Genomic DNA, 26,212 nt, shown 5'->3' on the forward strand with positions numbered 1-26,212 from the left:
CTCACTGCTCTGCCGGTTCTGCCTCTTCTCTTTGGCCTAGTGTTCCTGACCCGCCGACTATAGCTTTTCTGTGCCATCTAATGTGCCATGCAGCTCCTACCTGCAGTGCAGCAATGTGCTGAAGATTTATTCCAGCCACTGTTGAGAAGTAGAAAAAGATGAAAGACATTTTTAAACTGGCAAATGTGCCATAATGATCCCCGCTGCTAAAATGGGGGTTGTAAAGAGGACTCTGCATCCTGCTGAGAGGGATGCACACGAGGAAGAACGGTTCAAGCCATACCTCAATGGAGTAAAATACCAGGTCTGAAAATATCAGAGAAAGCCGAACCAACTGCCACAGAGTGAGCGATGGAATAATGCGATTCAAATGAACTACTGTCATCCCACAATATCTGAGATGTAGTGATGTCCACAAGGAACAGCCTCTGCTTTATAAAGCTTATCCTTTCATCTGCCTATCAGAACCGTCAGGTGAAAACAATAAAATTTCCAGATCTAAGTTAGTTTAATTTTTCTAGGCCTAAATATAATTCAGACAATAAGTTAGACCAAAAAAAAATCTTAGATAGAAATATTTAAAACACAGATCAATAAGCTTTAGACCTAAAGAGCTACATTTAATTCAAATTAGAGTATAATATTGCTTTACGATCTTCCCTGTGTCTTAAACTGTACTGTACAGAAACCATCTGAACCAAATTGAATCTGAAGTTTAAGTTAATTATAACATTATAAAACTGCTAAAAACAATAACGCTGCACAGGTTGTGTTAAGGATCGACAGCAAATTTAGGGAATCTCATATCCTTCCTATATCGATGATATACAAAGAAAAAAAAACTTGTTCTTTGAATTTAAGGGGTAATATAAAAATTTGCAACCAAACCACCAAACCCCAAGATGCATGTTGTTTTATTTGTCTTTATGTCAAGTAGAAACTGAATCCAAGTATTGTGAACCTCCCTGTTTCCCAGAGAGAGATTTTCTCTTCAGGTGTCAGTAAAGCAGCAGACCATTTTTTTCCCTGTGGACTTGTTTATGTATGTATGTATATATATATATATATATATATATATATATATATATATATATATATATATATATATATATATATATATATATATATATATATATATATATATATATATATATTAGTACATTTCTTCAGTATGTGTGTGTTTTTTGAAGTGCTTCCCTATGTCCTGTCTGACAGAATGCCTGGCTGTTAGGGTCCTATGTGGTATCAAAGATCTCATAACCTCGAGTAAACATGATGACGCGACCCCTGGGGCGCAGTCTGACTTCAGCCCCACTGACTGATCAGCAGACAGAGAGACACAGCAAAGAGGCCTGGACACACACATACCAGCACTCACAAACTCATACATAAATGCGAGACCCAAATGAAGCCACTGGTTCCCTTACAAAGGTGTAACTAATAACATGTAAATCATCAAAAAACAAAAGTTAATGTTATTTGTTGCAGCTGTGCTTTTCCTGCTTTGACAAGTTTAACTGTGTGAAAAGGGGCCAATGAATCTGATGAATGTAATGAAGAAACAAGAGGGTTTTTATGCTAACGATGTTATCAAGGTTGACGTTAGCAAAAACAGAACAAGGCTACACTAAGTTCCAAATCGCCGCTTTAAAAAAAAAAACAGCTTCCCCTACAGAGTATGTACTGTTGCATGCAGTATGCACTCGATTGAGACATGCTACTTTGTTTTAACATTGCACCTTGAACTTTGACCTTGTTCATATATCCACTGCACTGAAGATTGTGGGTCAGAATACAAAAGAAGAACATAGTGGCTTGCATGCTGCAAAAAGGAACTGGATGCAGTGGGACATTCTGGTACTTTTGGCATGGGCTTCATGCTTTTCTCTGGCATACTCACTTGTATGGTTGGACCAAATACTGAAAGTCTGCAGACATTCTCGTGGCTTTGTGAGGCTTAAGCACTTCAATGCTTTGATCTAAATGATGACATCAGCATGCTCAAAATGATAATGATAGCATGTTGATGTTAAGCAAATATGTAATGTGTACTGTCTTAGTTCAGCATGTTTGCACATATAATGTCTGCACCAAATGTTAGCGGAATTCATCCGATATGAGGAGAAATATATTTAGAAAAAAAACAAAATGGTGGGCCTTAAAGAAAAGTCAATAGGACATATCGTCTGGAACATGTGGTCTAAATCCATCTTGTAGATGTCGACATATGCAATTTTAAAAGCACACCAGCAACTGTAATTAACTGGAATATAATTGGGATATATATGCAGATATTGTTAGTTGTGCCGTTGAGCTGGACAAAAACATGCCTTGGACCATACATACTGTATCTGAGGTGCTATTATAGTCATACACAACAAGATGGCCAGGTGGACCGTGCAAAATAAAATGTCCCAATGCCTCATCATGTCACCCATCGACTCAACTACACATCCTGCTCAGATGAAAGGCACTTGAACATAATAGGCAAGATTGATCAGATAAACCTGAGAGGAGAGGAAGCAATAAAACCAACATGACCAAGGAATAGTTTGCATTCACTGAATTTCAACTGATACAGACAAGTAAAACGTTAAGCAGAGTTGACACAAGAGAACAGAAAATGAACCACAAATCTGATAACTGTATGCATGAGATGGTATGAGGAAGAAGGAGGCAAAGAAAAGAAAAGAACAAAATTCTTTATGAAGCCACTGTGGCTTCACAAATTGACCTTGAGTTGATTTTTGAGGAAGGCAAATGCTGAGCCAGGGGCACGGGGCAGACAGAGAGGATTATGGGGGAGGTGGAGTGAGAAGGACAGGCAACAGAGAGAGAAAGAGAGAGAGAGAGAGAGAGAGAGAGAGAGAGAGAGAGAGAGAGAGAGAGAGAGAGAGAGAGAGAGAGAGAGAGAAAGAGAGAGAGAGAGAATAGATAAAGTGAGCGTGGGAAAGAAAGAAAAGAGAGAAAGACAAGTAGCTCTGCAGTAGTTGTTTGATCAGAATCCAACATTTACAATCATGCATTATGAATAAGGAGAGACAGATTTACCTTTTCCCAGCATGAGGAAGATGGGGCACACATAGGGTGGTCACTAAATGCCACCACTGAAGTGCATTTGTATAAGCTCATGGTGTCCTGCAAAAAAAGGAGCAGACTGACAGCTTGATTCTAACCTCTCATTAGTGTAGCCAGGAAGTACCCCTGGAACTGCACAGGGGGGTAATATTGACTGTGTCCCTATGACTGTGTGACCTGCCACAGCTGGCCAGTCACCTTTTACTGGTATTTTATGGCAACTGTAAACTATAATTTCTTGATGCAGCATGCCCCACTGTGTGTGTGCCGACTGCTGCTTTTCAAATAAGTGTAATGGGCTGTGAAATTAGTTTTATCTCTGCGCACAATATGGCTACAGAATTCTTTTGGACTATCTGGCCTCCCCAAAGGCCAGGTTGGGAAAATGCATTTTTACTCTAAATGACAAAAATGTGTAACCATCACAAAAACGCTCAAATCCTTAATTTACATATGCATGCTTTAGTTAAGAAATAACACATTAGACCAGCGTGTTAAGGTTTCCAAAAGACAGAAACATTTGATTGGATGATATTTTTGTCTGGTACGGACAAGTAGGCACAGGTGTCTGCATGACTACGCATTCACCTGTGCTCCTGCAGTCAAATTCAGTCAAGACATTTCTGGTTTGATTGAACCGCAAAGGGACTTTGTGATGGATGGAAGATGAGACGCTCACTGACCTGTCACTTCAACCCTCCTGCTTCCAATCGCTGCCCCTTCCTTCCTGACCTGTGCCTTTGCGGTCTGCTCTCCCTGGGTGGCAGCTGACATCCACGGCCATGCCTTCAGCTCAGCCCTCCTGTTCCTCGTCCACACGTACAGCCTGTCACTTCCCTCCCACCCCCACTCAGCCACACTTCACTTTTTCAGCACAGCAACAGCAGAGCCCTGCCATACCCCACCTGCATACTTAAACTTGAAAATGGCTCGTGGTCATCATTGTCAAACATTTTAAACGAGCCACTACTTTTACATACTGATTTCAGTGTTTTCTTTAGGGTGCCATTTGATTCAGTGTGAAGATATTACTTGAAGCTTGTCAGAGATAATATCCTGAACAAGAGAGACGGAGCCCTGGAGCCCAGTAATCCAAACTGATGCATCCTCACAGACAGCTTTCATAAATCCATCTACAGAGACAAGGGGGAAATAATCTTCTGTCTCACCTTGCCAGTCTTTCTTCCATCTCCACAAAACTACAATTTTTATTCATGTGTCCTCCATTACTCTACATGTTTTATTGTTCAGTTGTTGCAACATATTTAGTCAAAGGCCTAGCCTTACTTTACACAAATGTTAATAAATCAATAGACAATTACTTAGTGGTCACATGAGGCTGGTTAGGGAGCAGAGACCAGAAAAGTAATTCAGGTAATGACCCCATGGATCCACATCAACAGCACAATTTCAGTCATTAAGGGAATAAATAAGAGGATAAAAGATTATAGTGTTTTAAAGCCAAACTTGACCATAATCAAAAGTGAAATAAGAGCTGAAAGCTGTAGAAGGATCTCATGGACAAGGACGTCTGGCAGGCTACTGGCTAAGTGGGGTCAAAGGTCAACAGCCAGCCTGTGAACCGTGTCTGAGGGGGTGGGGTGACTTTGCTGAGAACGCAAACAAACTGAGGAGGTTAAGGTATGTGGAATTATGAGTATCATAAATGTGCCACAGTAACAGTCTACAGCCATACTAGCGGCTCTGGGAGTCTGCACTAAATGCTTATAATAATAGTGTTAACATCATACACCATGTTAACCATCTCGGTTCAGTGTGTTAGTGTAACAGTGTTTGTTCAGTGTGTGATCCCACTTGCCGTATAGTGTGGGTTCAGAGGCTCAAAGGTGGCCTCCCGCTGTAATTAAATGACCCTGTTAGCTTTGTAACGTTCGTGAGAGTTATACCCAAGGTAGGTTGTTTAGCTCAGGGCTCAGCACAAAAATAAATATCACTAATCCCCTGAAGAAGGATGTTAGTGTTGTGACTTATTGAAATGATGCTAAGAAATCTAATGAGTGTGTATTATACAGAACTAAACTGGTCAACAAGGTAACTCAACAAAATGTGTTAAAATAACTTGTTAAACATTAATAAGGTGCTGACTCTCAGCCGTACCAAACTGTATGACTGAACAGTATTTATTCTGCTCATATTTCAATGCATGCAGCAGTGAAACAGGAGCAGACGGCTCATCCGTCGTTCGTCCACCCAACACATCATAAGACAATGTAACGCAGAGTCAAAGGGTTGCTTAAATAACAAGCTACATTCAGTTTTGGGTCTCCGCTCGATCATATAACATCACATTTAATTAGCATGCTAACATTTGCTAATTAGCAAAATACATCCTCTGGGCACCTTCGGGACTCATTTCTCTCTCGGAAAACGGTGGATTGCGCCCTCCAGGTTGGACTGAGTCAATGACCTACATGAGGCACTTCAAGTATCGTGAGATCTAGTGTGTATGATATGTAGTGGGAGATGGACAGACTCCTTGGTGCAGCGTCAGCATTGTGGCTTGTACCGGACTGCTGTGGTGAAGGGACACCTGAGCCGAAAGGCAAAGCTTTCGATTTACCAGTCCATCTAAGCTCAGAGATGCTGCTTCTTTGTGCCAGTTGAGATGGTTCTGGTATCTGATTAGGAAGCCTTCTGAACGTTTACCGTTACAAGGTTTTCTGGGCAAGTTAAACTGGTAGAAGGTTCGAGGGTGGACCCAGTACACGCCGGAGGGAATATATATCTTGTCTGGCCTCAGGGTTCCCCAGAAGGAGCTGGAAAACAATGTTGGTGAGAAGAATATCTGCAATACCCTGCAACACAATACAGGATAAGAAAAGAGGATAATTGAATGGCCCAATGGAAATGTAATCATAATGCCAATCCATCCAGTTCTTAGTCAAAGAGTCATCTGAGGATCAACAAAGTCAGTTCCATGAATGTCTGATGAAATATTTCGCCTGCAACAGCTATTTCTGCGCCATTCCTTGAAACGCAGTGCTAGAAAAGAAGTGACAATTTTCTTTTGAATCGTAGTATTTTCATATGTATTATGAACTAAAGTTGCATTGGCAGCTGACTGGTATTTGTGGTTACGTGCTTCATACTGACACTTTTCACTGTATCTTCTGATGTGCCCTTCGACGCTGAAGCTCCCTACACTACATCAACCACCACCTTTCTGGTTACTGTTGATTTAACCAATATGTACTATTCATAGACTGGGTGTGTTTGTTCAATGAAGATTACTTTCCCTTTTTGTGCTTTGAATCTCTGAAGGGGCTGTCATTTTCCATTAAACCTGACTGTAATCATGATCAAGTTTTTTAAACAGTTAATTTCAGGACACAAGTGTCTCTGAAGATATTAAAACTAAAATATATCATATGAGTCAAGCAACAGGGACAATATATGGACACCCACATCCATCTTGCTATCCTACACCACAGAAATAGGTTTAGGTGTTGCACCAGGAAGTGCCTTACAGGACCCTATCTTATTGCCATCTACTCCTCTCTTCCAATAACCAACAATTTCCAGCACTTTCTGCTTCCTAGTCAGCTGCAAAATTACAGATTACAGATTTACTTACAGTCAAGAGAGGGAAGTGGAGCACTGAGGGGAGGGAGGATTGAAGGAGAGAGGCAAAAAGATGAGAGGGAGACAGTAATGGATAGCGAGAGCTGAGAAAACTGAAAAATCTCAGGCCATCAGTTGTTTGAGAGTAAATTGAAATAGAGCATAGGCTGCTGAATGACAGCAGGCAGAGATGAGAAATGGCATATGGTAATTGCAGTTTATGCATCTAAAATATCCCATGAGAGGCTGTTGATAATGCTGAGGCATTGTGACACTCAGGTGGCCCGTGCTCGTCACTGCCATAATGAAGCGAATATGCTAATAGCTGACTCATCTGCTGGAGGAAGAATTAAAGAAAGTAAACATCACCTTCACTGCTCTCTTATAGTTTATGGAGGAGATGGACAGTAGAGGAGACAACGTGAAGAAGAGGCAGAGAGATAGATGAGATGGAGGGAGAAGATAACAAAGTTAATGTAAAGATAATGCCTTAGTGACTTTCATTTTGCATTTTTATAGGTCTCTCTAATGATCTTTCTTCTTCTTTTTTTTAAACACACCATAAAGCACAAATGTGCCCCGCATAAAAGTCTGGGCTTGCAGTCAGTGAAATATGAGGTCAGCCGAGGGAGGCTGGTGTGTAATACCCACTTCTAATTGAAACCGCTTTGTGTAGAAGTACTCAGTTCAGGCAGGAGCCCAGAGAGGCTCACCCAAATGCTCAGATCAATACACTGAACAAATGCTTAGACTGGCACAACGCTGAGTGCTCAGGTGAAAGACTTACAGGATAGAAGAAAATTCTGATGCCCCGTCCACACTCACAAACTCTAGGAGGTCAAAAAGAGAAAACACAGAGGTCAAAGCATCAATGGAATCTGCTGTGAACAGCATGCACAAGCTTTACAGTAATCCCTTTTTTTCTCCTTCAAGGAGCCTATGCACCTTAAAAGGACCCATCGATTCCTATATGTTTTGATTATTGAGCAATATGTGCAAGCAAGTATAGGACAGGAATAAAGATAGAAGTGATACGAATCATATGCTATGTGACTGAGAGAGTGAAAGTGAGATTGAGAACATTTCTAGCATGTTTCATTGCTATAGCAACAGCCTTTGTACTTGCGGAGGGAAGTGGGTGGCAGAAAAAAAGAGCAAGAGTGAGAGGAGTGATGGAGGGGGGTAGAGAGAGAGAGAGAGAGAGAGAGAGAGAGAGAGAGAGAGAGAGAGAGAGAGAGAGAGAGAGAGAGAGAGAGACTTTGGCTTACTCCTCTTTCTTGGCGAGTTTCTACCAATCCAGCTCTGTGCCAACCTCAGACCCCGGGGATTTAAACAGTCAAGGTCACCGAAGAGTAAAAATGATCAACTCCTAAACGTGTTTCTGCATACTCCACATACGAGGGAGGTGAAGAGGAGCAGTTCTGACTCATACAGACAGGGGGAGCTACCATTGTACTAACAACGTGCGCATGACTGTCCTCACCAAGACTCACTTCATCCCAGCAGAAGGATCATGGTGGCTGTGAAATACCCTTGAAGGGTCACAGACAATAATCCTCATTGTACCTCATTTAAATGCCTCTATCTGGCAACATTAAAATAGAAAAAACAACATGATATCCATTTTTTTCTGTTTTGGACAAATTAATATACAGGCAGACATGCTTCCTGTTTTCTATGCAAAAGCTAATCGGCTCAATAATGTTTCATTCTGCATTCAAATTCAATGGCAGCAGTTCCACTGTTATGGTGGGAATTACAATTACAACACGGATATAGCTTAGCACATGAATGCAGCGAGGCGGGCACTTAGTTCATATTAAATTACAATTCAGTTGTAGCCAACGTTCACACCCCACATTGGCATGAGTCTGCGAAGGACAACCTTGAGTCATGGAATCAGACTGTGTGTGTTTAGCGAGAGAGAGAGAGAGAGAGAGAGAGAGAGAGAGAGAGAGAGAGAGAGAGAGAGAGAGAGAGAGAGAGAGAGCACAAGAGCCCTGGCAGAGTGAATTTAAAATTAGTTAACGTTATTAGAGCTCCCCTTGTTTCAAAAAGACTTAAGTTTGCAGTTCACCCCCCAACACACACACACACACACACACACACACACACACACACACACACACACACACACACACACACACACACACACACACACACACACACATCCTCACATGTCCTTTGGAAGACTTGCGGGACTGCTCTGAAGGCTTTCGGTGTCTTGGGGAAAGCTGACTTGATACAGCTGCTGGAATCAGTGACGGCTGCTATTTTTGGAAAATGTGAAATGCATCTCTAACACACAAATGATGATGAAATATTATATGAAATACGCATGTGTGCCAGTGAGCGTGCTCACACACATTGGAATCAGAATCAGCTTTTATGGTGATGTATATTCTCACGTACATGGAATTTGACTCTGATATTTTCTTTGCTCTTTGTACATATACAAAATATAAATATAAAAGACAAAAAAGAAGACATTAAGAAAACAGAAAAAACAGTAAACAGTGGTCAAGAAAGTGCAGATAGTGCAGGTGGAAGTGTCTGGTTAACTGTTCAATTGTTCATCAGACTGACGGCCAGTGGGAAGAAGCTGTTCCTGTGTCTGGTGGTTTTGGTGTACAGCGCTCTGTAGCGCCTACCAGAGGGGAGGAGTTGGAACAGCTTGTGTCCAGGTGTGAGGGGTCTGCCGTGATCTTTTCAGCCCACTTCCTGACTATGGAGGTGTACAAGTCCAGGATGGAGGGCAGGCTGGAACCAATACTTCTCTCTGCAGACCTGACGATCCGTTGCAGTCTGGCTCTGTCTTGTTTGGTGGCTGATCCAAACCACACGGTGATGGAAGAGCAGAGGACAGACTGGATGATGGCGGAGAAGAACATGATCAGCAGCTCCTGAGGCAGGTTGTATTTCCTAAGCTGGCGCAGGAAGTACACACACACTCGTAACAGACAGAAGGAATCAAACATATTGAGGGAAAGGCCTGGGAGCAGAGAAGTGTGAGAATCATAAATACATTCACACATGTATACAAGCAGGGTTGTATTTGCAACTCAAACACTATCTCTATCTACCCACTAACGACTGGGTCACAGGCGAAAAAAAACATTGCATATTACATAAGCCAGCTCCAATGATCGGCACAGGTAACTGTTACTGACAGCCAGCCTTCAGGATCCATAGTGTTTTATTACATCTAGAACCAAAACACAATACACATAGAAACTGAAACTGTTTTGTATGTTCAGTTACCTCTAAAGTGAAGACTATTTATGTATTTATGTACCAATGCTTAACTAACGAGTAGGAACTCATTTTATTAATCATGAAATGCAGCTTCTTCTTTTTTTAAAATAATTTACTAACACTTCACAAATGATCTTATTGATCATCTATAAGTCCTTAATACTTAATTTACAAATGGGGAACCCATCATTTATAACGTATGAAACTCAAGCTTATTAATCAAGAATGAAACATTTATAACTGTGTTTATGAATGAGTTACTAATAAGTTACTGTGAGTGTTCATGTTGGAATAATGCTTTATAAATGATGAATTCAGTATTTACTGATGCTTTACAAATGCTAAACAGTGTGTACTTATTATAAAGTGCTACCGGATTTAGTACACCGTTTTACTTCACTATTGATACTGTACATCAGCTTTTAAAATCTGATGCATTGCCATAGAAAATAATTACCCTCACCATGACATGTAAATGCTGCTTACACTTTAAGGTATCAGTAATACTATTCAAGTAATTTAACACTGTAATATGGGTCCTTCTGCAAAATGTGTGCTAATAATGTATACTATTTCTGATACTTCAATATTGGTATTTAAGTTGAACTTTGATTGCAAGACTTTTCATTGTGATGGAGTATTCATATATTGTATTATTAGTACTTCTACTTAAGTAAAATATCTTCAATATGTATTTCACCACTGGCTATTGCATAGTGATATTTTGGGCAATTGTGTGCTTCCAGCTTTGAGCAAGCTGCTCTTTCCTGTTTCAACGGTTTCTGTCATGACTCTGGGACAAAGCAAAGACTCAGATGCAGCGGAAGACACTGGAGACGAGGTGAGGCAAAAGGAAAGGTCTTTTTACCAGGCACAAAAAGGTCAAACAAAGGGGGTCCGTCCATAAAGGCAATAAGTCTGACAGGGAGGAGGCCAAAAAAAAAGAAAAATAGGGTAATACAGAGTCAAAAACCATAGAACCAAAAAAGGGAAAATACTGCTGGAGAACAATGAACACAGGAGGTAGAACAAAGATAATCTGGCAACGCAACAGGGAAAGCAGGGCAGTATGTGTGGGGTTGGCAGAGGGAAATAAACAGGAGCAGGTGATTGAGCACAGGTGTAGTGAAGGACCAACACCTGGAACTAAAGGGATGTTACAGTTTTACGCATCCATGCATCTAGATACATTCTTAAAGACATTTTTTGGTGTGTGAAAAGTTTAATGTGTGAAAAACTTTACAGGCATGCACGGAGTAAGGACCTAAACCCATCCAACACTGGCCAGGCCAAATCTCACAGCATCAGTGTCACGCCTCACTAATCCTCTTGTGGTCGAATGGGATCAAATCCCTGCAGTAAGGTTAAAAAATGGTGTGGCAAGCTGTCCCAGTGAGGTGGTGGCTGTTATAGCAGCATACCACTGCTCACAGCAGTGGCCTGTCTTTGTCCATCATCCATCATTTGAAGTCTTTTCTATCTATTTATCTCTACATCCACAATCACTGTCAGCATGTTGGGATCTTGTCCTTGCTACTGTGTGCGTAAGGTGTTGAAGCTGCCAACAGCATGATAAGCTACTGACTGAGATCACTTTTTAAATTAAGTCAGGAAAAGAAAGATGACGAGGTGACGGGTAAGCTGTGTGAAGCCGGTGTGAGTGTGATGAGGTGATATGGAGTTGCCGTGTCTAACACCAGGGGAAATCAACCGAGGGCAGAGAGCATGGAAAAACCAAGGGGAGGGGGAGTCGTGGCCAACAAGCAGAAAATCCTCTCATTAATAAAATCTGTTGATGAAATTAGAACATCTTGATCAGTCACACACATACACACTTAACGATTTATAGTCTTCTAATCTTCTCCATTAACCCCTCCATTGACAAATGATGTGGTGAATTTCCAAGTATCTGAGCACACCTACACAGCTCACTGAGGCCATATCAGTTTATTTTGTTGTCATACAGACAGTTGATGTGAAGGTCACAGGTTAAAAAGCAACACAGTTCAGTGCTGCGTATGCTAACATATAATCTTTACAATACAAACGATTAAGAGCTAAAATCGGAGAATAGAACAAACTTGTCTTTATTCAAACATTTTGTTTATTAGAAATGTCTTTTGAAATGCTCCATGACACTACAGAAACAGAATAGATTGTACCACAAAAACACACACTGTTCCATCTTCAATATATCTTCCACAGTATAAAAATACCTAAAAATAGCACCTTTTCTCTGGCAGGTAAACATGCAGTCGTGATCAGAAACATGACTTCCCCCAAACAGTAAAATACAATATGTACAAAATATTGGCAGAATATTGTGCTTGATTCTTCATATTTAATACACATGTTAAAACTATATCCAAATAATAACCCAATACAGATGTGCAGTGTGGGGAGTTATTTTAGGCATCTGGGGCTCTGGAAGTAGAAGTCGTGTTCATCCTCTGCAGATGGTATTCGGTGCAGCACTTTCAAGGCTTTCATGGAATCTCCTGGTTAAACTCATTCATTTCAACCATGTTGAAAAAAAATGTTTGAATTTAATTCAAGATCAAGTACAAAACAACTTTAGGAGAGAAGTATATGTAAACTCTAAAGGAGCATGATAAAGTTATTAGAGTATTAAGTTGAATTTTCTGCTTTTGGTCTGGACTTACATTCTTTCATATCGTTTGTCATGCAATGTTATTTTTCTTTTAATTAAGGTAAAAAGGAATGTAAAAATAAAGCATATGCATTGTAAAAAACAGTTTATATTGATTCCCTCTTGGATTTGTGGTCATTTTTTTTTATAAATTAAGGTGTCTTTTTTATTCTCCATTGCAATGTCTACTTAATACTACAGTACTTATTTACAACATTTGCTAACCCAACTGACCCAAAGGATTTCTCTGAAAAAAAAGTTTAAATACTACCACAAAAGTGTATTTATCCAGGCAACTCCTGTGCTTCTATGTTGAGGAACGTTACAGGAGAATTATCATTAAAAAAAACCTACAAATGCTCATTTACATTATCGAGATTTTTTCCACACCTCTGCTCACTTAACTCAAGACAGTTAAACAGTCATACATATATATATATATATATATATATATATATATATATATATATATATATATATATATATATATATATATATATATATACATATATATATATAGTGACTGAGTAAAATAATAAAAACACCTTAGAAACATCCTTGCAGTAAATATCAGTTCAGTGAAGTTCACAGAGTGTAGTTTGTAGTTTGTGCTGCCAAATCATCCTATTATGTCTATTTTATTGAGTGTTGCTGAGAATCTACTTGTGGTCCTCTTTGCTGAAGTAGCTTTCATGTTTTTGATTTTTTTCTTCTCTCTTTCACACTTTACAATTCAGGCAACAAGTACTGCAAATCACGATTACAGCCACACAACAATGCGAGCCGCAAGAATCTAGGCCAAAAAAACAAAGGCCTAGATTCTTGCGGCTCGCAGCGATGGCGCATAAGACACCTTCATAAGCAAAGGGAATACTGGTCACACCGAGACCATTTAATTCATACTGTCATCAATCCGATCAACAGTTAAGTTTAATGACTGTAAAAAAAGTGAAGCTGAGTCAAGTGTTCGGTTTACTGCTGTTGATCTGTCATAAGTCAGTATGCTTTTCCAGGAAATACTTTTTAAGTTACTTAGAACTAAAATTCTAGTTCTAAGACTAGAATTCTAGTTCTAGAACTAGAATTCTAGTTCTAAGTAACTTGCAGTTGTGTGCCTCCGCCAAGCAGTCGTGTTGCAATTTACATCCATGTCTTTCCAAAATGTGATCCCCCAAGCTATTAATCCTGTTGGACATTTGTGTGACATAGTTAGCATATACATTCTAGAGTAAAGGCCGAAACATGTTTTGTGAGGTCACAATGATTTTGTGCCAAATTTGGAAAAAATTAGCGAGAGGCTTATCTGAGCGATCTGATTTACAAGAATGGGATGGACATGAGGTCAAGGTGACCTTTGAACTTAAAAATTGAATAAGTTCATCCGTGCCAAATTTGTGCGGTATGAAAAAAAAAATCCCACCTTTGTGAGATATTGCATTTAGGTTTACAGACACAAAAAGCCTCCGGCCACAGTTGCTGCCGGCGTGGAGGCTTAAGAATATGTACCTTTTTGAAAAAGTGGAACGAAATGTAATTACCAGATAATGGAAGAGGTAACACAGTGGAAAGGGTATAAGTGATAATAAATCACATCCAAACCGAGAGACATTTCTTGACTGGCTCTTCTATGTAAACACACATAATAACTGAACTATACTACAAATTACAGCCTCAAAAATGACCACTGGGTTAAAAAAAAACAACAGAAAAACATCATGAGCTTTCCCATTTTAGTATTTACTTAAGGCCCTTGTGTTACACTGTAGAGTGAGTCAGGAAATTTTGTTCCCTTCCTTTCTGTAAACAGACGTAAGTCTAATCATCTGTGTTGCAACACCAAATGGATTAAGGTACTGAAGAAACTGATGAAAGCAAAGACACTACTCTTAAATAAGCTGTTTATGTACTAACAAACTAACCTAACACTATTTTACTTTTTTTAGCATGGTTTAGAGAACATAAAGAAAGGAGGCCCTCTGGTATCCACTCTCAAGATAGTGTAAAGTTTGGTTGGGTTTACAGCAACAATAAATAAACAAAAACAAATCTTGTACATTGACATTTGACAAAAATAATGATGAGATGGATTTGTCCTCAATCATCGCGCAGTCTTCAAGGGATGAGGACCTAGACAACATATCACTTGTTAGTCTGCATACTTAAAATACTAACAAACTACAGTGCGTGTGTGTGTACCTTGAGCCTCCCCAAGGCAGAGCTCCTCGCACTCTTCCAGCTGGAGGAAGCGGTTGTCGTTTCCTTCACAGCCGCTGTAGATGAAGGGCCTGCAGGCCTGAACCTGACTATTAAAGTACCAGCGCATAGTGTATCGTCCACAGCTCCCCTCCTCCATGGGCAGCAGGCACAAGTCAGCTGGAGCTGTAGAACACAAACACACACACACACACACACACACACATGAAGAGTGTGGACACAAACATACAAAGACGCAAACACAAAAGAGAAAAGGGCAGGCCAGGCAGAGAGGAGCTGAGGCAGAGCAGTAATAAAGAGCAATAGGGGACCCAAAACAATCATTCCTTATCACTGAGATCAAAAACTCAATAAAACCAACCTGTTTATTTCGATAATATTTTCAACATTATTTTTGAGATGTAAAGCAAATCATTAGCACCCATATAGTATTATTTGTTTTGTGTATGATTTTACTGGTTGCATATATGCCTTTAATAAGTCAACAGCAAAACAGCCAACGCAGCCTGGGACATGCAGAGGACCAGACTCCTGCCAGGCGAGATGGCAGAATTAATCCCCGTCACACAGCACACGAGCTGCTTTACCTTCCCATTCGACTCTCCTCTTGATTCTGACTGATTTGGGCTTGATTGCTTTCCGAGGTGTAACTTTGGTTGCTTTCTGACCATCAGCTCTTGCTGTTTTCTTAACATCAGCTGTGGTTGATTTGTTTGGTTCAACTTTGACTGTTTTGTCATTTTCATCCTTGACAATCTCACCTGCACACAGACACACACAGCATAGACACATTCAGTATAAATAGGAAAAAAATACATTAGTGTGATAACGGGTTCAAAGACCATGATCGCTCAGAGACTCAGGATGGTGGGCGCATCTAGCAGGCGTGAGTGAAAAATTATACAAGGTCAACACAGTCTCTCAATGTCATGAAATGAGCACAAAGTGAAACACACTGAATATGAAGACACGCCCCTCCTGTGTCGATTGAATAAACCAAATTATGGCACATGGGCAGGAATTTGACACGCCATCTTCTGTTTGTCACCTGACACAGATCAAGCCAGTAGAACGTGAACACATAGTGGTAATGTTGGTGTCATTAGACTTAAAGGGGAATTCAGGCATTGTTATTATTGTCGTGCTTTTGTCCATTGTGATTGTGAACATTTTGATCAACACCTCCGTTGTAGAGATTTTAAAATACAATAATATAATATGAAAATATGGGACTAACAATCAGGTTGACACATTTCTTTGAGGTTAATTATTTGGTCTTTGTTAAGACATATTGCCTGACAAACAAACACATACCTGAAAAGGTTTTTCAGACAATGTGCTCATTTCATGCGAGACCCGGTTTGTTAAGGTGGTGCTCTGTGGATTAGAAAGTGCCATTTCACTGCTCAATAGCATCGGTCACAGTATGAAACCCAGTACCATCGCTCTGGTTGGCAGAGGGAGTGAAGTAGAGCAGCTCGCTCAAGGGGTCGTCGTAGGACTCGATGGAGTAGATGTGCTCATAGTCAGGGTCGTTGGTGTTCACCACCACACGCAGCTCACGGCCTGAGAGAAATGCAACAGCACACAGGTCAGAGATCCTTCACCAGCATCTGACGACCTCCAAGCTTCAGGTAGATGGAAGCCTCTGGACCATGTTGGCATACCTCCCGAAGCTTATAAATACAGGTACAAAATAGTCAGTCAGCCTACACACATTTGCATTAGTCTGGATACGCCTAAAGAATACATTATGTGGGATGTTAACATAAATGGAGTCCTCTGTTTTCTTAATGAGAAAACCACCCAGTTTTGAGAGGTCTCCAGACCCAGCGCCACCAAGTTAGACCTGTTTGTTAGGTACGGACACGCAGACAGACACGCAGATCAAGGTCGACAGGCAGAGCAATGGACGAACACACTCACCCTCCTCACCCTTCACGGCCAGTTGTTGCTCTGGTGCAGGCCGAGGCCTGACCGGGGGCGGGGACCGATTTACTGGGCCTGAACCTGAGAGAGCCAGATAGGACGGGGAGGAGCAAACAGGTACACCGAGGGAGCAGAGACAGGATTTAGAGAGCAAGAGGGTCCAGGTAAGTGTTGCAAAAGGGGTACGGAAAGGTAACATGTGGAAAAAAAGCAAGAACGGAACATTCTGGTAGTAATACCTTCAGACACATGAGCCAACAACAAAAACAACAACCCCGAAGCCCCACAAAAATCATTCCACCGTTCCAACATACACACCAGCTGAAAGGATTTAAAGAGTTTTTGCAAGACTGGTCACCATGAGGCAATCTTTCAAAGACTGGTTGTAATCCTTTAAGGATTCGAGTCGCTGCTGGATGGACTTGTGTCTCACTCCAGTCAAACTTCATCTTCTTCAAATCACAGCAACTAAAGCCTGCTGCCTCAAACTATCACTGATTTGGACATAATTACATGCTTCTGAACTATAAATAATAACAATAAACATGAGTGAAATGTTTTCTTTTGCTTCATTATCAGTAACACTGCATAGTTAGTAACTGCTGTTGCACAACACTGATGAAGTCTTGCATTGATACACTTTGGGAAAGTTGATTATTTTTAGTTTTATTCCAATTGTCTTTTTAATTAATGTATTTTGTATTTTTTAAACGTTTAATGCTATCCATTCTCAGTGATTGAAGAGAGTATGTTCTTTAGTCTATTTAATCATGGTAGGAAATGAAACCATGTGCATGACGTTAAATGATAACGTAAACCACACACAAATACCTAATTTTGGAAAAATTCTTGAAAGCATTCTTAAAAATATATACGAGACTGACTGCTCTTACTACAGACTCCACAGCAGTATTCATGATATAGTGTACTGCCGTGACTCATGCTAAATCACAGCCCTTCTGTCCACCCTTCTCTCTTCTGCTGCAGTCGGATGGATCACTCACCTCCACACGCTGAGGACCAGACAGATGGACAGGAAGGAAGCAGAAACAGAGGCGATACAAAAGGTCAGCTTCAAGAGCCATGGCATTGTTGTAGTTCTTCTGTTGTATCATACTTTCAAAGAGTTTAGCTGAAGCTGTGACTCATATACCGTGATTACCATCTAAAGTTCAACTTGAGGACAACTCTGTTATAAATTAGCAATGCAAGCTGCATGAAAGACTCACCACAGTGCTGACTCATCTCTGAGCGAACGTACTCTCTGACCTCATACTCCTGAATTCAAAATAAAGTGTGGGAAGAGAGAAAAAAAAACACTTACAAACACAACCCTCATATCAGCTTTGTGTAAGTGTGTGTGTGCTGTTTGATGTACACATCTTCAAATTGAACCCCGCGGTAAGACTCCAGCACTGACCGTCATGCCTGGCTCTCCTCTTTCTCCTTTGGCTCCATCTGGTCCCAACTCTCCCTGCAACATGGACACGTTTTAGGACACACGACACACAGAGAGCTTGCAGCACATTCATTCATTAAGCTGAGACCAGGTGCAGCATGTGAACTAAATGCAAAGTCAAAGTGAAAGATCAGCGATTGTAACTTTTACAGATACATACAAAAAGGTTTCTCAGTCTCTACATCCTTTGCCAATGTATGCGACCCCTTTGAAGGACCAAAACATTCCATCAAAGCTGGAAAGGGTTAATAAAATGTGGTTTTCATTTCAAGTAACCAATTTTGGTCAATACAAATGAACTGTATAAGCGATGAGGAGCTACTTCTATTTTAGTACTCTGTGGAAAGAGTAATACTGGAATTAAACAAGTCATTCATTGCTGTATGATGGTCAAACATTCAGTTGTTTTTGATAAGGTTACCCAGAAAATGAAAGAAAAGACCTCGGCAAGTAGTTTCCTACCAGAGATTTGCCAAGAAAACAAGCAGGAGATTGAGACACTCACCTGCTCTCCTCGCTCCCCCGGGATCCCTGGGATACCGCGTGGACCAACCATGGAGGGACCAACTGGACCTCTCTCTCCCTGACACATGTAAAACATCATTACAACACACAGCATGTCTGCAGCAGACAGGCGCGGTAAAAAAAGAATTAAAATGTAAGTAACGATCTCTACACAATGCTCTGGACAGGCGGGATTTGACAGCTTACCTTCAGTGAAATCAAAAACAGATACTTGTTTCTAGTCCACTGTTATCTGTTCTCAAAAAAAGCTGCTATTATAGTACTCCTTCAATTCACACACACAATATGCAAAAGTGATTTTACTATGATGCAGACATCAAAGCCATAGCAAATAAGACTTAGTATAGTTGTTTTTGTATTAGTGTTTATCTGATCTGTTAATAGGATGGAAAATAAATCTTCCTTTCAGTCGGCATGAAAGCCAAAATATTGGTTTAATAAAAAAGAATGCAACGGAGTTGACTAAAGGGAGTGTTTCAGTTTCCATCAAAGAGACTCGATATGGCCCTGCTCTCCTTTCACCAGCTTTCTTTCTTTATTTGATGATGCAGCAGACAAGCCAGTCGAACGCTGGGGCCCATCAAACTGTCAGTCATTATGATGAAGCAATACACAGAAATCAAACACAACGAGCAGTCAGGTGAAGAAGAAACAGGAGAACAAACTAAGGAGGGAAAACAAAAGACTGTATTCTTTTTATAGAAGTCGTAAATCATATTCCCAATGTCCCAACTGCCAAAAAGAAAAAGTTTTATCTTTGTTGCCACTCACACATCTGTGACTGTTGCTATTTTGTGCACTTGCATAGTTGTGCAATGACACATTACTCTATTCCTGCTTCCGTTATACATTATCTCTCTCTGCTAGATTGCAATGAAATGTGTGCAGTCATACTTGATGGTGCACCCATTAGTTGGTGTAACAAAGGCTTGTTGAATTGTCATTATATCTTATCTCGTCTCTTTCATTGGCATCTGCCTACATAAGTGGAGAAGTATGGAATTAGCCATTATCAAGCCAAAGTAAGGATAGTTACCTTCTGTCCCTGGAGCCCCTCTGGGCCTTTAGCACCAGCTAGTCCCTGAATCCCACTTATGCCCGGTGCCCCATCTACTCCTCTGGGGCCAGGGGACCCAGGTACACCAGACGGACCCTACATGAATCACAGAGACAGGAAATGAGGAATCTCAAGGTTTCCTGGGTGTCGCCATGTTGTGCTTCTGATAGTACATACATATCATGGAGATTAGGTACAGCTTGTAAGCTCACACTGTACTGCTGAGTTAGACACTCACCCTTTCACCTTTCTCTCCCTGAGTTCCTTTGGGTCCTGCAAGGCCGTCAAATCCACGGTCACCCTACACAGTCAAAGAAAAGTGGTAACACTTTAGATTGGACACGTTTGTAGTTAGTCAAAGACATTACATTACATTTGGCTGATGCTTTTCTAAAGCGACTTACATTGTTGCTCTATAAACAGTAGACACAGCAACGAGAAGCAATTTGGTGGTTAAGTGTCTTGCTCAAGGACACAACGACATGGATTAACCACCGACACTCTGATTGACTGGAACGCGAACCACAGTTAGGCAGCACATACCTTGGGACCGACTATTCCTTCTTTTCCAGGGATCCCTGGGGCCCCTGAATGTCCAAGTTCCCCCTGGGAAACACAGAGAGCATGCCTGTAACTAACTAGAGCACACAGATGCACATAGTACAGCACATAGTGTCTGTTTGATGTTACTCATACCTGTTCACCTTTTCTTCCTGGGAGGCCGGATCGCCCATGAGTTCCAGCATCCCCCTAAACCCAAACACTCAATCAGAGTCTCTCAATTACTAAAGTACTTACCACACATTACATGACTCATACATGACTGACTCATAACTTATTTAAAACTACTTTCATTTTCTGTTGATTTAGCCGTGCCAGGAAAGATGTTTGCTTTACTGTATGCCCGGTGAATGTGCTCATTCTTTTATGTGTGAGGCAACGGGTAAAAACATAAATACATGGATATTTATTACTCATTGATAAATTAACTGAATTGTTATTAATTAGAAGCATGGGATCCAATATCAGCCCATTTGTCAGCTAAACATGATAAAGCTACTTGAGTCAGTATAGGACTGATCTCCGTCATCAGTTTGGGTATTGCTGCATCTCTAATCACCACAAAAGGAAACAGCATCTAGCGTCACAGACTACGAGCCATCAGTGAAATGTTAACTGGTCCAAATATCACTGCATGGGAAATTATCACAATACAATTTCTTCATTCATGCTCATTTCCTCTCCTCTTTATCCTCCAAATCAGATTGCATTTGTCTGTCTTGATCCCACCTTCTCTCCTTTGAGTCCATCATTTCCACAAGCCCCCTTGGGTCCTCGGTCACCCTGGAAGCAAATAAGTTCACCATTGACAGAAGGCACAGGAAGAAGCTTGTGAGTGACAAAGGGACAAGGACCAGGCACCCGCTGGAGTCCTCAGGAAGTAAATGGTCCAGGCCAAGAAATAATAGTCTTTCACATAAGAAAACGGTAAATTGAGGTTATTATACTTTTGTACAAAAAAATTGCACATTGGATTTTGTTAACTTTGGGCAGAGCCAAGCTAAATTCCTTCAAAGCTTCAACGTCTCTTCCACTGAGCAATTTTGGACATTTCTAAAGAGGTCTGAGATTGCCTCTGATGCTGTTTGTAGGTATATATACTTGTGTGTGACCGGCTGCATTTGTTATCTTCTCTCTGTACTTTCTCCAGCTTGAGTCTCTCGCAAAATCAAATTGTGTCTTAATGAGACAACCTGATAAAGGTTATCAAAAAACATATAAAAATAAAACTAGCTTGCCTTCACACATCTGAATCGTCGCCCCCCCATCTTTGATTGGTTCAGTGATTAAAATATAATTCAAATGAATACATGAAGTGAAAGACAAATGGGCATTAATTCAGGCTATTTTTGGGTGTTAATAATTATAATGACAGAGTGAATGTAATTGTTCTGCATGGATATCTTTAATTTAATCCTCTGTAATCATATCAATGTAATGCGTGTATTGATCTGTGACCATCATCACCGACTCCTGAAAGATGCTTGAAGGTTGAAACCTCACAAAATGAGCAGACACCATCTCAAGCACACACACACACCAACACAATACCTTGATGCCTCTCATTCCCACAACACCAGTTTCTCCCTTTGCCCCCGTGTGTCCAGGGATTCCGTCTTTCCCTTGTAAACCCTGGAAGAAAAAACAGAAAACTTCTCTCGATCTGTCCACCAAGGAGATAAAACCACACACAGAAAATGATAAATCTATATTTGGATGAAATTAAAAATCACAGACCAGTTCTCCAGGTACTCCAGGAGGGCCAGCTTCTCCCTGCAGGAAGAGGACAGATGATTAAAACATTAACATTATTACATGTTCTGACTCCTGACTGGCTTTGCTATTAATTCTGACACTGATTTAATCTCATGGATCATCCATGCTTAGCGTTACTCACCTTTTGTCCACCAGGACCACGGGCCCCCGGGAATCCAATGGATCCTCTTTCTCCCGGCTCTCCCCTCAGACCCTGATGTCAAACATACACATACTAATGTTACTAATGATATTATATATTGTTAAGAGGCAAACTATATATCTGAGAAATACACAAGTAAGCACAATTTTGATAATTGTTTTTTTTTTTTAGCAAAAATGCTGATTTCAGCTTCTGAATGCACTTGATCCTTCTTTGCTTCATAGTTAAAGCTAGTTGGATAAAACCAGAAATGTGATATCACAATGGATTTTTACAAATTCGGGAGGACATTTTTCAATTTTTTTTGACGTTTCTTTAGCAAATAATTAGTTAATTCCTTAAATAAATGTTTTTACGTAGAAAAAAAAAAAAGATAATTAGTAGCAGCCATAACACCGTCCTATATGTTCAGACAAGGAACACATTTACCTGCTCCCCGACAGGGCCCTCTTGACCTTTCGCCCCCTTTTCTCCCTGCAGACCTTTGGGTCCCCTGTCACTCTAAAAATGAAACAATAGTGGCATCGACAATAAGCAAAAAAAACAAACAAACATCTTATTATATCAAACAGTTGACCCATCCAGGTGTTCACTGACCGTTTCTCCTTTATTGCCCTTTTCTCCAGCCGGTCCTCCCACCAGCACGGTGTCCCCCTGTGAGTGACACAACAGCTGTAAACATCTGGTTTCTCCCAAAGCCAAAACATCAACAAACAATGTTTCACACTGTAAGCTTTTCTTAAGCGGAGTCACTTTTAGGATCGTAGCTCATTAACATTGTGAGTATTCATATATTCCTCCTGCTCCCTCATGAAAGAGCGCTTTCAAAACAGCCACTGCTGACACAATGTGCCTCATAGTCCTCTTTACCCATGTTTGTGTCAGAGAGAGAGAGATAGTGATGGCGCTTAATAGATAATAAAATGCACACACCTTCTCTCCTTTGTCACCTTGCAGCCCAATGTCTCCCTGAAGAAAAAAATAGCTTGAGCAAAACATTTCATTCATGCGTGCCAATTTAATTCACCATTATACCATTATACAGCAACAGACTCAGGGGAGGACACAGCTAGCATGATGACACATAACAATGGGAAAAGGCCTGGTAGTATTCACCTTTTCTCCCCGAGTGCCACGATTCCCTGGGGGACCCTGATGAACACACAAACACACACACACACACACTCCCATTATACACTGGTCCACACAGAAGAAACACCATGCCTGTTTTTAACTCAGGGCTATGTTTACCGTGGTCATACAACAAAACTGAAATCCCAATTACGCCATGACCCCTCAGGTTGTACGGTTAGACTACAAGCTGAGCACAGGTTGATTTAAAATGATGGATACAACACTGTGAGGAAGGACAAGGCCTGTTGAATGATTACTTTACAATCTGTTACATTGTGTCCTTGTGAAGAACAGCTATTCTGTGTTTTTCCCTGTGTGTCTGTATACATTCAGTAAATTAAGCATTTCCAAAATGCTTGAGACTGAGTGTCCATTTGGTGTTTCTTTTTAAACGGCAGAAAACACTGCTTCATCCACAGTGAGGACATCAGCACCTTTCTGAAAAGGCCGCTCAGGCCGCTGCATTAATGGAGAGGCTTTGTTGGTGTGTGTTGTGTTACTGAGTGATGGACAGTATTTACCGTTGGCCCTCTCTCCCCATCCGAGCCAGCCCGGCCCTCCTCTCCCTGAGACATGCCAGACAGAACACACCAGTTTCTATCATCCAGAGGCAGATTACATCAAATCTTCAATACAACACTAATGTCAGCGATTTCTTACTCTCATCCCTGATTCTCCTCTCTCTCCTCTGGGACCGGGGACTCCAACGCCAACCTCCCCCTGGCAACAGAAATATTATGTACACCATTCAAAAAAAGCATTAACATTTAAGCAGGAAGGGAGAAATATGTGTCGCTGAGATAGTCACCTTGTCCCCTTGGACTCCGTTGGTACCAGGAGAGCCCTATAAAGTATTAATCATAAAAGATTTATGAATCAACATTCATCACTCATCTGTTTTTGTCAATTTCCCTCTCTCTCTTAGACATTTTCCTTTATTGTTTATAAGTATTAACAAAGACAGGATCTAAACTCACCGCCTGTCCAGGAGGACCAGCAGGACCAGGGGGTCCCACATTTCCCGCACGGCCTGCAAAGCCCTGGAGACCCTGAAAATGAGCAGAGCCCAGCAGTTAAGACAAACCCCGGCTATTAAGAGAAAAGGCATACAGTGTTGTGTCATCGACGGGTCCACCAACCCTCTCCCCAGGTTGTCCGGGCGGTCCTATTTGTCCAGGTTCTCCTCTCGGGCCCGGCTGCCCAGCGTCACCTGCCTTCCCCTGTAGCCCTGGAGGACCAGCTGAACCAGGAAGGCCTGGATCTCCCTGAAATTAAGTCAGAGTTAGATGTTTGACCCGTCTCACATCTGATGAATTACCTTTACTGATGAGAGGTAAAAACATTCAGCATCTTATGCTGTGACTCACCTTTAAGCCTTGAGGCCCCACCCGACCAGGAGGACCTATCAGCCCTACGCCTTTCTCTCCCTGCGATACACATTTTGTCATTACGCTCACATGGATTGGTTTGGATTTTAGGAAAATGAATGAAAACGCATGACAGGCACTTGTACCTTATCTCCTTTTGGCCCTGAAGAGCCCTGTGACCCCTGCATAAAAAACAAATGTCAGGTGTGAAAAAAATAGATACAGATTGTGGCTTCATACCAATAATACCTTAGGATAAAGAACACAGAAACATGTAAACCATTGTTTTTGTTAATAATTATAGTAATAATAAAGAAAAGTTTCAGTTTGTTTAAATAGTGTAACAAATGCCTGCTTGTCCCCGGGCATTCATTATTATGCAGATGAAGACACGTTCCATCAGTTTCAGTGTGTACTGTCAGTGACTCAGTTGTCATTACACTTATCGTTCCTCGTTAACCTCAAAGACCAAAAATAATCAAATCCTTGAGCATTAGAGGAGGAGATTGGTCACAACTTTTATAACACTGCTGTAGAAAAATGATTGATCAACGTTAGTTTAAATAATCGGACTGACCTTGAAGAGAAACAGTTTGGCATAAAGAATCCTTGGTTTGAATGTGCAGCAAATCTGCTTTCACCAACATCATTACATATTTTCTTTACTCTTGTTTTAGTTACGACATTTCTGTGATCCAGAAATCAAACAATAGTTTAATTAGTATGTGATTATATAAAACTAGAATAATCAAAACATCCAATTTGGAGCTGATTGTTGCAGCTGATTATGCTCACAACCTTGGATTACCAGTGTGGTGCCCTAGTGTGACCAAACTTGAAGTGTGTAAATAAAGTGTTTCATGTAAACAAAAGTTAAGTTTCCTATTGATATAAAGACTATAAATGAATGTGAACTTATAGCACAGAGGGTCAAATTAGTTGTATTTTTTGCTCCGTGTCAAGATTTTAAAAAAAAACTAAGATAAATAGAATACAAAAAAATTCAAAAGTTGGCTGGGATACAATATGTGACTGTCATTTTAGATTCAGCTTTCAGAACCATGACCAGCGTTGTTTGCCGTGTGTTAAGGGGCATTTTTAGGTGCTACAAAGTCTAGCACTGAAACGCAGCAGAGTACATTGATAAACAGATGTTTCAGTAAGCACCTCGTTCAGTTCAGTGCCTGCTTTTCGGGCTTGTAAATATAACTTTTGGTGCTTATTCCTCAGAGAGAGAAAGAGCGATACAAGCCACAAACAGCTGTTTCCACGCCCCCAATTGATTTGGACCGCTTGCACTCTAAGAACATTTTTAATCGTGGCTATGGTCCGTGATTGTTTTTCCTTTTTAGTTCAGCAACAACCCCTTTGCTGATGCCAATAAAATTTCCATTTAAATATATTCAAAGTCTCGTCAATTTCGTAATTATTTGGTGCTCCCAGGCATTAGCCTGATTCCATGTTCTCTGTCCCATCATACTAA

The 26,212-nt window shown here is 40.8% G+C and overlaps 1 protein-coding gene across 1 annotated transcript in view; it reads right to left on the reverse strand.

The window, feature by feature from the left end:
* Positions 1 to 13,100: 13,100 nt before the first annotated feature.
* col7a1 (collagen, type VII, alpha 1) overlaps positions 13,101 to 26,212 on the reverse strand; it is a 56,153-nt gene continuing 43,041 nt past the window's right edge. Inside the window, exons 92-119 of the mRNA XM_068594009.1 lie at positions 24,876 to 24,911; positions 24,730 to 24,789; positions 24,502 to 24,627; positions 24,340 to 24,411; positions 24,171 to 24,206; positions 24,023 to 24,082; positions 23,884 to 23,928; positions 23,345 to 23,380; positions 23,162 to 23,197; positions 22,826 to 22,882; positions 22,658 to 22,729; positions 22,208 to 22,279; positions 22,048 to 22,083; positions 21,862 to 21,942; positions 21,040 to 21,093; positions 20,446 to 20,499; positions 20,293 to 20,355; positions 19,988 to 20,050; positions 19,729 to 19,845; positions 18,673 to 18,750; positions 18,129 to 18,182; positions 17,938 to 17,986; positions 17,713 to 17,721; positions 16,706 to 16,789; positions 16,220 to 16,345; positions 15,367 to 15,540; positions 14,762 to 14,944; positions 13,101 to 14,692 (exon numbers count right to left, since the gene is read on the reverse strand). Coding sequence (XP_068450110.1) covers positions 14,664 to 14,692; positions 14,762 to 14,944; positions 15,367 to 15,540; positions 16,220 to 16,345; positions 16,706 to 16,789; positions 17,713 to 17,721; positions 17,938 to 17,986; positions 18,129 to 18,182; positions 18,673 to 18,750; positions 19,729 to 19,845; positions 19,988 to 20,050; positions 20,293 to 20,355; positions 20,446 to 20,499; positions 21,040 to 21,093; positions 21,862 to 21,942; positions 22,048 to 22,083; positions 22,208 to 22,279; positions 22,658 to 22,729; positions 22,826 to 22,882; positions 23,162 to 23,197; positions 23,345 to 23,380; positions 23,884 to 23,928; positions 24,023 to 24,082; positions 24,171 to 24,206; positions 24,340 to 24,411; positions 24,502 to 24,627; positions 24,730 to 24,789; positions 24,876 to 24,911 — 1,962 coding nt within the window. The 3' untranslated portion in view covers positions 13,101 to 14,663. The remainder of the gene's footprint in view (positions 14,693 to 14,761; positions 14,945 to 15,366; positions 15,541 to 16,219; positions 16,346 to 16,705; positions 16,790 to 17,712; positions 17,722 to 17,937; positions 17,987 to 18,128; positions 18,183 to 18,672; positions 18,751 to 19,728; positions 19,846 to 19,987; positions 20,051 to 20,292; positions 20,356 to 20,445; positions 20,500 to 21,039; positions 21,094 to 21,861; positions 21,943 to 22,047; positions 22,084 to 22,207; positions 22,280 to 22,657; positions 22,730 to 22,825; positions 22,883 to 23,161; positions 23,198 to 23,344; positions 23,381 to 23,883; positions 23,929 to 24,022; positions 24,083 to 24,170; positions 24,207 to 24,339; positions 24,412 to 24,501; positions 24,628 to 24,729; positions 24,790 to 24,875; positions 24,912 to 26,212) is intronic.

Source organism: Clinocottus analis, unplaced genomic scaffold (genome assembly GCF_023055335.1).
Source record: "Clinocottus analis isolate CAN_PGR_092001 unplaced genomic scaffold, fCliAna1.0.p SCAF_3, whole genome shotgun sequence".
Lineage (NCBI taxonomy): Eukaryota > Metazoa > Chordata > Actinopteri > Perciformes > Cottidae > Clinocottus > Clinocottus analis.